Source organism: Gorilla gorilla, chromosome 11, assembly GCF_029281585.2.
Source record: "Gorilla gorilla gorilla isolate KB3781 chromosome 11, NHGRI_mGorGor1-v2.1_pri, whole genome shotgun sequence".
Taxonomy (NCBI): domain Eukaryota; kingdom Metazoa; phylum Chordata; class Mammalia; order Primates; family Hominidae; genus Gorilla; species Gorilla gorilla.
In genome coordinates this window covers 43,754,003-43,770,520 of record NC_073235.2, presented here as the reverse complement: position 1 = coordinate 43,770,520, position 16,518 = coordinate 43,754,003, and the positions used below count along the sequence as shown (strand labels likewise).

The 16,518-nt window shown below is 37.9% G+C and overlaps 1 protein-coding gene across 2 annotated transcripts in view; it reads left to right on the top strand.

Annotated features, from left to right (window-relative positions):
* Positions 1-16,518, top strand: part of LRP1B (LDL receptor related protein 1B) — a 1,892,531-nt gene that overhangs the window by 896,352 nt on the left and 979,661 nt on the right. For both annotated transcript variants that reach the window (XM_031008804.3, XM_055380092.2), the window contains exon 6: positions 2,859-3,116. In XM_031008804.3, coding sequence (XP_030864664.2) covers positions 2,859-3,116 — 258 coding nt within the window. The remainder of the gene's footprint in view (positions 1-2,858; positions 3,117-16,518) is intronic.

Genomic DNA, 16,518 nt, shown 5'->3' with positions numbered 1-16,518 from the left:
TGATAACACACCCATCTAAGATTTTACTATCACCTGAGAAATCTATGATCCAACAGGTTTCAAGAGTGCCAAGGTCAACAGTAAAATGACAAAAGTAGGAGTAGAGGGGAGACTAAATCTAGATCCCCAAATTAAGGAATGACAAGGGCAAGTGAAACACAGTTAAAGATAGATTTAAGAGGTTAGGAGAGAAACTGACTAGCTAACCAGGCTCAGATGTGGTCAATTGACAAGTTATGTTAAGCAGAGATGATTCACAATTCTACTGATGCTTCTGAGAGGACTTTGTTTTTGTGGAAATGATCTTAGCATTTTTAAGAATATTTTTGTTGTGGGTTTATACTCAGGCAGTCCTGGATAAGTCTATTTTCTCCATTGGGAAGAAACTGTTGTGCTACTTAGTTTTATAATCTCATTGAGGCTTTTTTGGGTTATTTTTGTTTTACTGTTTTGTTGTTATTATGTATAAAAAATATTTAATGTCTTGTTAAAGGCAGACAGGAATCCTATGACTTGAGAGAATTTCTTGGGGGAGGAGAGGTTTATGGCAGGTACATTTGACAACAATAATGTAACTTAAGCATCTCTTGTATGGCAGGTGCACACTATAGCAATAACAATTTAAGAAAGGACGGTTGCCACGTGGAGGTTGCGGGTGGTGGGGCGGGGCAGGGGTGGGGGTGGGGGGAATGTGCTAAGGGAACGTGCTACGTGCAATATAAGCTGCATGCTTTTCACGAGTGGTAGTGATTCTCCAGTCTGCAGCCGCTGGACCATCTGTGTGTGTAAGTTTCCCTAAATAAAACCCTGTATCTTTTTTTTGCTACCTCTGGGTCTCTTCTTTGGCCTCTTGAACCTGGCACCACCCCTATTGAAATTAATAGGGGTCTGGCATGATGGGGATACAAATTCCAATGCATGAATTATAGGATTGTTTTAAGCCTGTGAGGGGAGGCCCCAAATCATATTCACTGGAGGGCTCTTCTATCTGAGACAAACACAAGTGCCTGATATCCTGGCCCATGCCAGAAACCAAAGAAAGGCCACTAAATAATACTGCTTCAAAACTTGAGACTTAGTTACTTCCATTAGTTATAGTATATGCTCCGGCTTTTGTCCTACCTTTGCAGTGCTCAGCTTCAGTTTCTTATAGAATGGTCAAATGATATTTATGAAATTTTCTGAATAGCTAGTCATAATCTGAATTCCCTTCATAGGTTAAATAAATTATTTTTGTTGCGTTTCATGAAATGTTTCTAAAGTCTTCTGTGTGAGAATTCCATGTGTCCTTTTTATTTATTCAGAAAATTGGTATTGAATGATCACTAAGTCCTACGCTTTTTCTCTAGATGCTAGAGATAAAACAGAAGTAAATAATCAGAAAAATATATAAAACATACTATGTTTGGTGAATAAGAAAGAACTATGAAGGTGTATAGAAAGTATAGGGGCTTAAAATTTTTAGACGATAAAGTGCTAAGAGACTCCTCACCAGTAAAATGACATTTGCATAATGACCTAAAAGAGGTGAGCAAGTAAGCCATTCTGGTAATTGATAAATGATTATTCCAGGAAGTGGGAAGCCCCTCTGAGGTGGCAGCTTGCCTGCCTTGTTCAAGGAACAGTAAGAAGTGCAGTGTGTCTGGAGTGAGACGAACAAGAGTAAGAGTAGTAAGGAGATGAAGGAAATGAGGTTAAAGAAGTAATTAATATACAGATCAGGTAGAGTTTAATAGATCATTATAAGGGCTTTGAATTTTGCCCTGGTTAAAATAGGAGCCCTTTGAGGGACTGAGTGAGGAACTGACCTTATCTGCCTTAGCATTTTAATGGTATAACTCTGGCTGTTGTGTTGGGATATTGTAAAGATGAGAAGGGCATAGATGGAAAAAGGGAAACCAGGTAGAAAACTTTGAAATAATCTAGATGAGTGATGATGGCAGGATAGTAGCAGTCATTACTGAGAAGTGGTAGGATGTCTGATAGTTTTGACCTCATGGTCAAAGTGATTTATTAATGCATTAGATGCAGATGAATTAAAGATTTCCACATATTTCCTATTTCTTAATTAGCAGAAAAGTTACTCTGAATATGATTGTATAGCTAAACTCCATCAACACGAATTTTCTATCAGATTTTACTGTTACGTTTAAATACGCTATTGATACTCTGGGAAATTAGTATATGTTCATCAAAAACTCAGTCCTAATACCAGCAAAGCTGCATTGTTCAAAAAAGTGGTATTGAAGTTTATTTTGTACCTAGAATCTTATTTTCTTGACTGTAGAAAGTGGATGTGGAAGGAACTGGCTCAGTAATCACTATCTAGTCACTAAAAGAATGTGTGATTGTTTGGCTCTTGGGGTTGGTCAAGGAGCCAGTGAGGCCAAAGTCACAGGTGCACTCTTTGTATAAGCTTATGAGCTTTGCATTTTCTGCTCCAGAGAATCTATTTCTGATCTCATACATTCAACTCAAAAAAACATTACCTTGCTCGTGAGGGTAACCTGCAAAACTGTATGGAGAGGTCAGTCTAGATCCATCATCATTTCTAGAAAAACAATTCACACCACTTCCTTTACTTACTAGCAATAAAAGTAAATGACATGTCCTCACATTTAGACAACACATTATGACTAAGGAAATAAGGAATACAAATGTGGTGCAGAATTTTTTTTTTCAGGGAAGTACACTAAAATAGTGAAGTATACATATGACTTATAAAAAGTATTTTTATAAGAAAATTTTTGTTATGAATTTGTTAAAAGTATAGAAAATAGCTTTCAATAACTAACGCAAAACTGTAAAATAATCATGACTCTTACTGAATTTACTTCTCTTTTTCTATTTTATTCCAGAACCTACAGATAGACCACCTATACTATTAATTGCAAATTTTGAAACAATTGAGGTTTTCTATCTCAATGGAAGTAAAATGGCAACTCTAAGCTCAGTCAATGGAAATGAAATTCATACTCTGGATTTTATTTATAATGAAGATATGATTTGTTGGATTGAATCAAGAGACTCTTCAAATCAACTCAAATGTATCCAGATAACAAAAGCAGGAGGATTAACAGATGAATGGACAATCAATATTCTTCAATCCTTCCACAGTAAGTGTTTCAATTAAATATTATATGCCACCCTTTACTGATTTCATTTACAGACCCGTAGGCTGGATTCTCAAATTTCTAGCATAGCTCATGGCTGTTGGAAAGCTGTATGTGCAAATACAATGAACTTGTATTACTGTATTCACTACATGTTTTGCATATACAAACACATACACATAAACTTTCTCTATTTAAGTAAGTCACAAATTGCAGAGTTAATTGTAATTATTTCTTTAAGGCTTTTTACGGTGTCACCTGACTGGGAATTGATTTTTTTTTTCCACTGAGTGGTAATTCACAATGTGATAGTGAAGGTGGGATTTAAAAAAAGCAGACAGAGTTGATAATTATAAGTGCATTGACTGTAGTTAAAAATACCTTAAATAATTAGGTTTATGCTAATTGGGAGTAACTACCTGTGTTAACTCTCTTTAAAGCAAATTAATTTTTATACATCCTCTTCCAAAAAACTTGTGATTTGTGATTCACTCTGACTTCTCATGTCAGAAACTTGGCAAACTGTCCTTCTCTTCCTGCATATTACCATAAACTGAAATCTCATTGTCTCTCACACACTCACACACACACACACACACACACACACACACACTCATACACACACACCCAGAGATGCACGCATATTCTCTCTCTCCTTCTCTCTCCCTGCTTCCACATGGGAGTACAAAAATTGCTTTGTGTATGCTTGGGGAAACCATAAACATGAGAATTTTAACATGTATCCAGTTAATTTATGATTTACAGAAAGTGTTTCTTACAAATTTGGCTAAAATAAAAATCTGTAGAAAAATTAAGAGAAGCCGGGCGCGGTGGCTCCCAGCACTTTGGGAGGCCAAGGTGGGTGGATCATCTGAGGTTAGGGGTTCAAGACCAGCCTGGCCAAACCCCATCTCTACCAAAAATAAAAAATTAGCCAGGCATGCTGGTGCACGCCTTTAATCCCAGCTACTTGGGAGGTTGAGACGGAAGAATCGCTTGAACCCAGGAGGTGGAGGTTGCAGTGAGCCGAGATTGTGACATTGCACTCCAACCTGGGTGACAAGAGCAAAACTCTGTCTTGAAAATAAATGAAGAGACATGTGTACAATCAAGCGGAAAAGAAGAATGCTGTGATAGAATACATGTGATTTTCAAATTAAGAATATTTGATCTCGTTTCAATAATTAAACCTTTTCATATACATGAACTGGGTATTAATCCTTATGTAAATAAATAATACTATGTAATGTTTGATCATTGTAATTAGATTAAATGAGTCAAAGGCAAATTGTGAAAAATAGGACATACAGGTATAATTTTATGTACTTAAATGAACAAAGTGTTTAACAAATATTGTCGAACATTTTGAAGATCCTCTTGATGAAACAATTGATAAAGTTATTTATTGTGAAAACAGACCAAAAATTATAATGAAAGCAGTGGATATTTCAAGAATTCTATGGAGAAACGGTCATTCATATTAAATAATAATAAAGTATGGCACAAGGCAGGTAATCCTTATTATGTAATTTATGTGATTTATTATGTAAGTAATAAGGATTATTTGCCTTCTGATATAAATATTTCAGACATTGGCTTAGGCAGCAGCTAGAAACTGAACACAAGGCCCCAGTCCTTGCTACATTACTGATTACCTCAACTAATCCAAATGTATTTTTCCCAGCAAATGGAATACTGAATAGTCAAATAGCTAAAATATTCACTAAGTTGCGCAGTAGAATTATTTTCTGAGCGTAATTAAGAACTTTTTATCTACACTTAATATGCCCTAATAATGGTAGTCTTCTCTTCTTTAATATATGTTTTAAAAACAGCTATTTGTTAAAATAAATCTAAGGAAGGTTAAGCAATTGCATATTGACTGTTGGTAGAAAATAAGTATAACTTAGATTAAATTTGATTTATTAAGCAATTCAGCAAACCTAGAAACATATATTTTGTTGTTGTTAGGGAATTCACTGAAATGCTGAATAGAATATTCATTTTGAATAATAAAAAATGAGTTCACTGGAAATATTTTAATCTGAGTAAATAATTTGTGATGAGGTTAGGTTTAAGCATGCAATTACATAGTCACTTTAGAAAAAAGCGATTAAATATGTGGAAGTAATTTGATGACGGGAGTGGGGCAGGGGTGTGAGCAGGGCTGGGCTTCTCTGCCATTGCTTGTAAGCCATGCATTTTATCAACATGTCACAGAAGAGCTGCCATTGAATACGACGGGCTCTGTGTTCACTATGACAGTTTGTGAGATGATAATGAAGTCTGAATATTCTTTGCATCTATAATTACATAAAATCTTTGTCATACCATATAAGCAAAAATAATGAACTGATGGAAGTCAGCCTGAATACCTGTCACTATCCACTGTTTCAGAGATTCTCTTTAGTTCCTCCCACCCCCATTATATTTAGGTGTTTTTCTCTTATCTTACCTGAAGAGAACATGCTTTTTTGAGAAAATATAAACATTTTAGTTTTCAAAGGATTACCATGAGAAGAAAAACATTGCAGGTCAAACTGACTTGCAGTTAACACTTCCATAATAATATAATAGTAAATATTTTATTGCAATATTTTTAAAAAAATGCACGTCTCATCTCACTGGATACCCACTGCATCTCTGGGTATCAAGCAGGAGAGACATGCCCTTCCTGTTTTATAATAGATGGCATTTTTACTCAAAGTTCAGATGTATTAGGCAAAGCTGGATGGCTAAAAAGAATGCAGAAGTGGGACATCTAAGCCCTGTTTTTTTCTTTTACACTAGAAAAGCAAATCTACCTTCAATGATATATTTTAACTTTATTGAATATGCTGAAAGACTATCTGCAACAGGGAGATATTATTCTTTTGTTTTTTTGGCGGGGGGAATTGAGACTCTGAGCAGTTAGATAATTGTACACAGCATAATTAGGTAGGTTTGCATTTGGGTCAGACTTTGTAGCTTTTTCTAAATACCGTGCTGCCCGTAGGTCTCAACTTTTTCATGTTAGCAAAGCAAAAATGATTAGGTCTACGAATATTAGTAATGTTGGCTTACAAAGACAGGCCCTCTAAGTGGGAGAGAGTTATACGAATCTTGGAATGGAGGTGGAAAAAGTGGGTTGTAGAAGTTTATAGCACTGAAAAGGCCCACCCAATGATTCTGATGTGGCCTCTTTCAAAGACCTACATTTAACATTGTACATCATTCCTAAGCAATATTGTGAGAGAATCAAGATGAATGATAATAATACGCTTAATAAAGCGAATTAATGAACCTTGGGAAATGATAGACATTACATTTCTTATTGAATTTTATTCTTTTTTATAACGATAACTGATATTTATTATTTAGCATTTTAGCTTGAAAGTTGCAGACTTTGGGGATAATTTTGGAGTTAGGTGTTTTCTAAGCAAAACTTGTTTTTTAAAAAAGTATTCATACAAAGCACATTTGTAGCAGCTGATTGTTTCCCAAAATTTTTCTTGGAGAGTACTGTGGTAAGGACACAGATACTCAAAATAACAAAAATTATGGGATTTACAAAAGTGCTGAATTCCATCTGTTTCCTCCGGACAAAGTGCATAGAGACGATTGAGATAAGAATATTTTCTGACTTAATCTCTTATTAAGGAAAATGATTCAGAACCATATTGTCATCCCCCAGCTGCACAGTAAACACTTTCATTGTCTTTTTATGGGTGAATTCTTCAATACTCTGAAAAACTCAAGGATCACATTTAAGATTTTAACATGGATTTAGCCAGCTTCTCTTGAGCCACTCATGGGCTCAACTCCAATCCAGTAGAGTACACCTAGCTAAAAATAAAATAACTGCTTATTCTTCATGGATTTAGCTTCTGAATTAACCCCATTCACAGGCTTTTATCTTTTTCCTTAGCTTGTTTTAATGTCAACTTTAAATTACGTTCTATTTGAACCTCTAACTAGAGCTACTAAATTAAGTCCTTATTGCATAATTATTGAATTCTGACAATTTTTTATCTTTTATTTTTAATTTAATTTCAAGTTCTGGGATACATGTGCAGGATGTGCAGGTTTGTTACATAGGAAAACATGTACTGTGGTGGTTTGCTACACCCATCAACCCATCATCTAAGTATTAAGCCCAACATTCATTAACTGTGTCTCCTGATGCTCTCCCTTCCCCACCCCACCCCCACGACAGTCTCAGTGTGTGTTGTTCCCCTCCTTGTATCCATGTGTTCTCATTGTTCAGCTCCCACTTGAAAGTGAGAACATGGTTCTCTTGGTTTTCTGTTCCTGTGTTAGTTTGCTAAGGATAATGGCTTCCAGCTCCATCCATGTCCCTGCAAAGAAAATAATCTCAGTCTTTTTTATGGCTGCATAGTATTCCATGATATATATGTACCATTTTCTTTATCCAGTCTACCACTGATAGGTATTCAGGTTGATTCCATGTCTTTGCTATTGTGAATAGTGCTGAAATGAACATACACGTGCATATCTCTTTACGATAGAATGATTTATGTTTTTGGTGGTATATACCCAGTAATGGGATTGCCGGGTCAAATGGCATTTCTGGTTCTAGGTCTTTGAGGCATTGCCACTCTGTCTTTCACAGTGGTTGAACTAATTTACATTTCCACTAACATGTAAAAGCATTCTTACCTCTTGGCAGCCTCTGTTGTTTCTTGACTTTTGATAATCACTATTCTGACTGGCGTGAGATGGTATCTCATCACGGTTTTGATTTGGATTTCTCTAATCAGTGATGTTGAGCTATTTTCCACATGTTTGTTGGCCATATACATGTCATCTTTTGAGGTGTTTGTTCATGTCCTTTGCCCACTTTTTAATGTTTTTTTTGTGTGTGTGTGTGTCAATTTGTTTAAGTTCCTTGTAGATTGCAAAAATTGTCTTCCATTCTGTAGGATGTCTGTTTGCTCTAATGATAGTTTCTTTTACTGTGCAGAAGCTCTTTAGTTTAATTAGATCTCATTCGTCAATTTTTGCTTTTGTTGCAATTGTTTTCAGCAATTTTGTCAGGAAATCTTTGCCCGTGCCTATGTCCTGAGTGGTATTATCTGGATTTTCTTCCAGGGTTTTTATAGTTTTGAGTTTTACACTTAAATCTTTAATCCATCTTGAGTTAATTTTTGTATAAGGTGTAAGGAAAGAGTCCAGTTTCAATTTTCTGCATATGGCTGGCCAGTTTGCCCAGCACCATTTATTAAATAGGGAATCATTTCCCCATTGCTTGTTTCTGTCAGGTTTGTCAAAGATCTAATGGTTGTAGATGTGTGGTCTTAAATCTGAGTTCTCTATTCTGTTCCACTGGTCTGTGTCTGTTTTTGTACCAGTACTATGTACCAGTTTTGGTTACTGTAGCCTTGTAGTATAGTTTGAAGTCAGGTAGTATGATGCCTCCAGCTTTGTTCTTTTTCTTAGGATTGGCTTAGTTATACAGGCTCTTTTTTGATGTCATATGAATTTTAAAATAGTTTTTTCTAATTCACTGAAGAATGTCAACGGTAGTTTAATGGGAATAGCATGGAATCTATAAACTGCTTTGGGCAGTATGGCCATTTTCATAATATTGATTCTTCTATCCATGAGCACAAAATGTTTTTCTGTTTATGTCCTCTCTTTCTTTCTTTGATCAGTTGTTTGCAGTTCTCCTTGAAGAGGCCCTACACTTCCCTTGTTAGCTGTATTCCTAGGCGTTTTATTCTTTCTGTAGCAATTGTGAATGGGAGTTGATTCATGACTTGGCTCTCTGCTTGCATATTGTTGGTGTATAGGAAACTAGCGATTTTTGCACATGGATTTTGTATCCTGAGACTTTGCTGGAATTGCTTATCAGCTTTAGAAGCTTTTGGGATGAGACAATGGGGTTTTCTAGATATAGGATCGTGTCATCTGCAAACAAAGACAACTCAACTTCCTCTCTTCCTATTTGAATCCCCTTTCTTTCTTTCTCTTGCCTGATTGCCCTGGCCAGAACTCTAATTCTATGTTGAATAGGAGTGGTGAGAGGGGGCATCCTTGCCTTGTGCTGGTTTTCAAGGGGAATGCTTCCAGCTTTTGCACATTCAGTTTGATATTGGCTATGGGTTTGTCACATATGGCTCATTATTTTGAGGTATGTTCCTTCAATTCCTAGTTTATTCAGAGTTTTTAACATGAAGGAATGCTGAATTTTGTCAAAGGCCTTTTCTGCATCTATTGAGATAATCATGTGGTTTTTGCCTTCAGTTCTGTTTATGTGATGAATTATGTTCATTGATTTGCATATGTTCAACCAGCCTTGCATTCCAGGAATGAAGCCAACTTGATTGTGGTAGATAAACTTTTGGATGTGCTGCTGGATTTGGTTTGCTGGTATTTTATTGAGGATTTTTTTGCATTGATGTTCATTGGGGATATTGGACTAAAGTTTTCTTTTTTTGTAATAGCTCTGTCAGGTTTTGGTATCTGGATAATGCTAGCCACATAAAATGAGTTAGGGAGGAGTCCCATCTTTTCAGTTGCTTGGAATAGTTTCAAAAGAAATGGTACCAGCTCCTCTTTGTACCTCTGGTAGAATTCAGCTGTAAATCCATCTGGTCCTGGGGTTTTTTGGTTGGTAGGCTATTTATTAGTGTCTCAGTTTCAGAATTCATTATTCAGGGATTCAACTTCTTTCTGGTTCAGTCTTGGGTGGGTGTATGTGTCCAGGAATTTATCCATTTCTTCTAGATTGTCTAGTTTATTTGCATAGAGGTGTTGATAGTATTCACTGATGGTTGTTTGTATTTCTGTAAGATCAGTGGTTATATCTCCTTTATCATTTTGTATTGTCTATTTGAATATTCTCTTTTCTTCCTTATTAGTCTAGTTAGCTATCTATTTTATTGATTTTTTTACCCCCAAGGGTTTTTCATATCCATTTCCTTGAGTTCCACTCTGATCTGGGTTATTTCTTGTCTTTTGCTAGCTTTGGGGTTTGTTTGCTCTTGATTCTCTAGTTCTTCTAATTGTGATGTTAGGGTGTTAGTTTGAGATCTTTCTAGCTTTTTGATGTGGGCACTTAGTGCTATAAATTTCCCTCTTAACACTGCTTTAGCTGCATCCCAGAGATTCTGGTATGTTGTCTCTTTGTTCTCATTGGTTTCAAAGAAATTCTTGATTTCTGCCTTAATTTCATTATTTACCCAGGAGTCATTCAGGAGCAGGTTGTTTAATTTCTATGTGGTTTTGTGATTTTCAGTGAGTTTCTTAATCTTGCATTCTAATTTGATTGTGCTGTGGTCTAAGATACAGTTGGTAATGATTTCAGTTATTTTTTATTAGTTGAGGAGTGTTTTACTCCCAATTATATGATCCATTTTAGAGCAAGTGCCATGTGGTGCTGAGAAGAATGTATATTCTGATGTTTTGGGTTGGAGAGTTCTGTAGATATCTATCAAGTACACTTGATCGAAAGCTGAGTTCAAGTCATGAATGTCTTTGTTTTATCTCAATCTGTCTAATATTTTTGTTTTATCTCAATCTGTATAATATTGACAGTGGGGTGTTAAAGTCTCCCACTATCATTGTGTGGGAGTATAAGACTCTATGTAGGTCTCCAAGAACTTGTTTTATGAAACCGGGTGCTCCTGTATTGGATGCATATATATTTCAGAAAGTTAGCTCTTCTTGTTGAATTCAACCCTTTCCCATTATGTAATGCCCTTTGGTATTTTTTTTTTTTTATCTTTGTTGGCTTAGTCTGCTTTGTCAGAAACTAGGATTGCAACCCTTGCTTTTTTCTGCTTTCCATTTGCTTGGTAAATTTTCCTCCATCCCTTTATTTTGAGCCTATGTGTGGCTTTGCATGTGAGATGGGTCTCTTGAATACAGCACATCAATGGGTCTTTTCTTTCTATCCAGCTTGCCATTCTGTATCTTTTAATTGGGGCATTTGGCCCATTTACTTTAAAGGTTATGTGTGAATTTGATTCTGTCATCATGATGCTAACTGGTTATTCTGCAGACTCGTTAATGTAGTTGCTTCATAGTGTCATTGGTCTGTATACTTTTTAGTGGCTGGTAATGAACTTTTCTTTCCATATTTAGTTCTTCCTTCAGGAGGTCTTCAAGGCAGGCCTGGTGGTAATGAATTCCCTCAGTATTTGCTTATCTGAAAAAGATTTTGTTTCCTCTTTCCTTATGAAGCTTAGTATGGCTGATAATGAAATTTTTGGTTGGAAATTCTTTTTTTTTTTTTTTTTTTAAGAATGTTGAATATTGGCCCCCAATCTCTTCCAGCTTGTAGGGTTTCCACTGAGAGGTCTGCTGTTAATCCAATGGGCTTCTCTTTGTAGGTGGCCTGGCCTTTCTCTCTGGCTGTCGTTAACATTTTTTCTTTTCTTTTTTTTTTTTTTTTCCAACCTTGGAGAATCTGATTATGTGTCTTGGAGCTGATCTTCTCATGGAGTCTCTTACTGGGGTTCTCTGGATTTGAATGTTGGCCTGTCTTGCTAGGTTGGGGAAGTTCTCCTGGATGTCGTGAAGTATGTTTTCCAACTTAGTTCCATTCTCCCTGTCTCTTTCAGGTACCGCATCAGTCATAGGTCCTATCCTTTTACATAACCCCATAGTTCTCATGTTTTGTTTGTTCCTTTTTATTTTTTCTCTAACCTTGTCTGCCTGTCTTATTTCATCAGTATAGTCTTCATGCTCTGATATCCTTTCCTCCACCTTGGTCTATTTGGCTGTTGATACTTGTGGTTGCATTGTGAAGTTCTCATGTTGTGTTTTTCAGCTCCTTCAGGTCATTTATGTTCCTGTCTAAACTGGTTATTCTGGTTAACAGCTCCTGTAATGTTTTATCATGGTTCTTATCTTCTTGCATTGGTTTAGAACATACTCCTTTAGCTCAGCGAAGTTCATTATTACGCACCTTCTGAAGCCTAATTCTGTCAGGTCATTCATCTTGGCCCAAGCCTAGTTCAGTGTCCTTGCTGGAGAGGTGTTGTGATCATTTGGAGGAGAAGAGGCACTCTGGCTTTTTGAGTTTTCAGCATTTTGGCATTAATTCTTTCTCATCTTTGTGGGTTTTTCTACCTTTGATATTTTGAAGCTGCTGATGGGGTTTTTATGGGGTCTTTTTTGTTGATGTTGTTGTTGCTTTCTGTTTGTTTTTGTTTTAGCAATCAGGCCCATCTTCCGTAGGGCTGCTGGGGCTTACTGGGGGACAACTGCAGAACCAATTCACCTGGGTCCCTCCTGCAACTAGAGGTATCACCAGTGGAGGCTACAGGACAGCAAAGATGGCTTCCTGTTCCTTCCTCTGGGAGCTCCATCTCAGAGGGGCACCAAGCTAATACCAGCCAAAACACTCTGGTATGAGGTGTCTCATGGCCCTTGTTGGGATGTCTCAAACGATCAGAAGGCATGTGATCAGAAGCCTGTGTAACAAAGCAGCTTGGCTGCCCCTTGTCTGAGCAGGTTTGGCTGCACTGGGCAGAATCCCCCTCATCTGGACTGCCAGCAGACAGGAAAAACCAGGTCCACTAAATTCAAGATCACGGTCACACCTTCCCCCAGGGTCTCCTTCCCAGGAATATCAGAGTTCTATCCGTAAAACCCTGGCTATAGTTGCAGCAATTCCTGCAGGGAGGCCCTGCCCAATGAGAAAGGATGGATCTGGTCCCATCTAAAGGAGCAATCTTGCCGTGATCTGCCACAGCTGCTGTGCTTCGCTGTGGGGGAATTCCTCTCAGTTTAAACTGCCCGATCTCCCCAACACCAGCAGTGGAAAATGGCTGATGAGAGCCTCAGTAATGGTGGCTCCCTCTCCCACCATGAACTCAGTTGTCTTAGGCAGTCTCCAGCCTGCTGCCACTGGCCTCAACCCTATTGGATTGCACAGCTCTCAGTTTGGGACCCAAGGCCCTGGTGGGGTGGACTCACAAGGAGATCTCCTGATCTACAGGATGTACAGATCTGAAGAAAGAATGTGGTTTCCCAGGCAGGGCAGCACAGTTACTGACCGCCTCCCTTGTCTGGGTGTGAGAGTTCCCCTTATCCTGTGTGGCACCTTGGTCATTGCACCACCCTGCTTTTCCTCACTCTGTATGGGTCACACTAACTGCCTATTCAGTCCCAGTGAGAGAACCTGGATATCTCAGTTGATAGAGCAGGATTCACTTACTGCTTTTGTTCTTCTCAGTGGGAACTGCAGAGTGGAGCTGCTTCTAACTGGCCATCTTGGCTCCTCTCCCCTCTGTTTTTTTATTGTAGATTCAGGGGTACATGTACAGGTTTATTATGTGGGTATATTGCATGATGTTAAAGTTTGGACATCAATTGAATCTGTCACCCAAATAGTGAATGTAGTATCCAATAGGTAGTTTTTCAATCTTTTCCCTTTACCCCTTCCCTTCTTTTGAAGTCCTCTTGTTGCCATACTTACGTCTCTGTGTACCCACTGTTCAGCTCCCACTTATAAGTGAGAATATATAGTGTTTGGTTTTCTGTTTCTGAAGTAACTCACTTAGGATAATGGCTTCCAGCTGCATACATGTCGCTGCAAAGGACGTGATTTCATCCTTTTATGGCTACATGGTGTTCTGTTGGGTATACATACCATATTTTCTTTATCCAATCCACAATTGATGGGCACCTAGGTTGACTCTATGTCTTTGTGGCTGTGAATAGTGCTGTGATGTATGTACACATGCATGTGTCTTTTTGGTGGAATGATTTGTTTTCCTTTGTGTATATACCTAGTAATGGGATCACTAGGTTGAATAGTAATTCTGTTTTTAGTTATTTGAGAAATCTCAAAACTGTTTTTAACAGTGGCTGAACTAATTTACAATCCCACCAGCAGGGTGTGTGTTTCCTTTTTTTCTGCAATCGAGAACTAATTTACAATCCCACCAACAGTGTATGAGTGTTTCCTTTTTTTCTGCAATCTCACCAACATCTGTTATTTTGACTTGTTAATAGTAGCCATTCTGATTGGTTTGAGATGGTATCTCATTGTGGTTTTGATTTGCATTTGTCTGATTATTAGTGACGTTGAGTATTTTTTCATGTTTTTGGGCCACTTGTATATCTTCTTTTGAAATGTCTGTTCATGTCCTTTGCTCACTTTTTAATGGAGTTTTTATTTATTTATTTATTTAAGTTCCTTAAAAATTTTGGATATTAGTCTTTCGTCAGATGCATAGTTTGAAAATATCTTCTCCCACTCTGTAAGTTGTCTGTTTACTTTGTTTATAGTTTCTTTTGCTAAGCAGAAGCTCTTTAGTTTAATTAGGATTCATTGTTAATTTTTGTTTTTGTTCCATTTGTTTTTGAGGACTTAGTCAAAAATTCTTTGCATAGGTCAATGTTCAGAAAAGTATTTCCTATGTTTTCTTCTGGGATTTTTAGTTTGAGGTATTACATTTAAGTTTTTAATCCATCTTGGTTAATTTTTGTAAATGGTGAGAGGTAGAGGTCAAATTTCATTTTTTTCCGTATGGTTAGCTGGTTTTCTCAGCACCATTTATTGAGTAGGGCTGATAGTTCACTTCTGTCTTCTATCAAGCTTACCTTTTTCCGTTGACTTAGCAACTGTCTAATAATTACACGGTATTTTGGAATGTGTATTGAATGTTTATATTGTGCATTAGGCAATCTACATATTTACTTCATTACCATCACACCCAATTATAACACATGTATACTATATATAATTATCAGTTTATAGATGAGAAAATGAACCTACAAAACTAGGAGCAAGAAAGTGGAGGGAGGTGCCATGCATCTTTAAATCACTAGATCTTGAGAGAACTCACTCACTATTCTGAGGACAGCACTAAGCCATGAGAGATCTACCCCCATGACCCAAATGCCGCCCACTAGGACCCACCTCCAACATTGGAGATTACAATTTAACATGATATTTGGTAGGGACATATATTCAAACTACATCATTTCTCTCCTGGTCTCTCAAATCTCATGTTCTTCTCACATTGCAAAATACAATTATGCCTTCCCAACAATCCCCCAAAGTCTGACCTCATTCCAGCATCAAATCAATTAAAAGTCCCAAGTCTAAAGTCTCATCTGAGACAAGGCAAGTCCCTCCACTTATAAGCCTGTAAAATCAAGCAAGTTATTTACTTCCAGGATACAATGGAGGTATACGCATTGTACCTATAATGGAATCAGGATGAGTAAACATTCCCATTCCGTAAAAGAGAAACTGACCAAAAGAAAGGGCTACATGTCCCTGTAAGCTTGAAACCCAACAGGGAAATTATTAAATATTAAAGCTCTAAAATAATCTTTTTTGACTCCATGTCTTATACCTAGGGCACACTGGTGCAAGGGGTAGGCTCCCAAGGCCTTGCACAGCTCTGCCTCTGTAGCTTTGTAGGGTACATCTACTGTGGCTGCTCTCAGAGATTGAGTGCCTGTGGCTTTTCCAGGCATAGTGTGAAAGCTGCCAGTGGCTCTCTCATTCTGGGGTATGAAGGATAATGGCCCTCTTCCCACAGCTTCGCTAGGCAATGCCCCAGTGGGAACTCTGAGTGGGGGCTCCAACCCCACATTTCCCCTCTGCACTTACCTAGTTGAAGTTCTCTGTGCAACCTCCACTTCTGCATCAGGCTTCTGCATGGGCAACCATGCTTTCCCATACATCCTCTGAAATCTAGGCAGAGGCTGACAAGCCTTCACCACTCTTATACTCTCTGCAAGTGTGGGCATAACACCACATGGAAGCTGCCAAGGTTTATGACTTGCATTCTCCAAAGTGGCAGTTCGAGGTATATCTGGACCCTTTGAACCCTGGCTGGTGCTGTAGTGGCTGAGATGTGAGAAGCAGTGCCCTGAGGCTGTGCAGAGCAGCAGAGCCTTGGTCCTGGTCCCTGGAACCATTCTTCCCTCCTATGTCTCTAGGCATGTGATGAAAGGGGTCACCACAAAAGCCTCTGAAATGCCTTTGAGACATTTTTCACCTTGTCTTGGCTATTAACACTTGGCTCCTTTTTAGTTATGCAAATTTCTGTAGCAAGTATTTGCTCAGCACCCTGCTTGAATTCTGCTCTAGAAAAAGTTTCTTCTTTCTCTGTCACATGGCCAAGCTGCAAACTTTCCAAACTTTTATACTCTGCTTCCTGTTTAAATACAAATTCCAACTTTAACTCATTTCTTTGCTCCCACTTCTGAGTATTGGTTGTCAGAAGCAGCCAGGACACATCTTGAATGCTTTGCTGCTTAGAAATTTCTTCCACCAGATACCCTAGGCTATCACTCTCAAGCTCAAACTTCCATAGATCCATAGGGCCTGAAGACAATGCGGCCAACTTCTTTGCTAAGGCATAACACATGTGAACTTTGCTCCAGGCTCCCAATAAGTTCATTTAAATCTGAGACCTCCTCAGCTTGAACT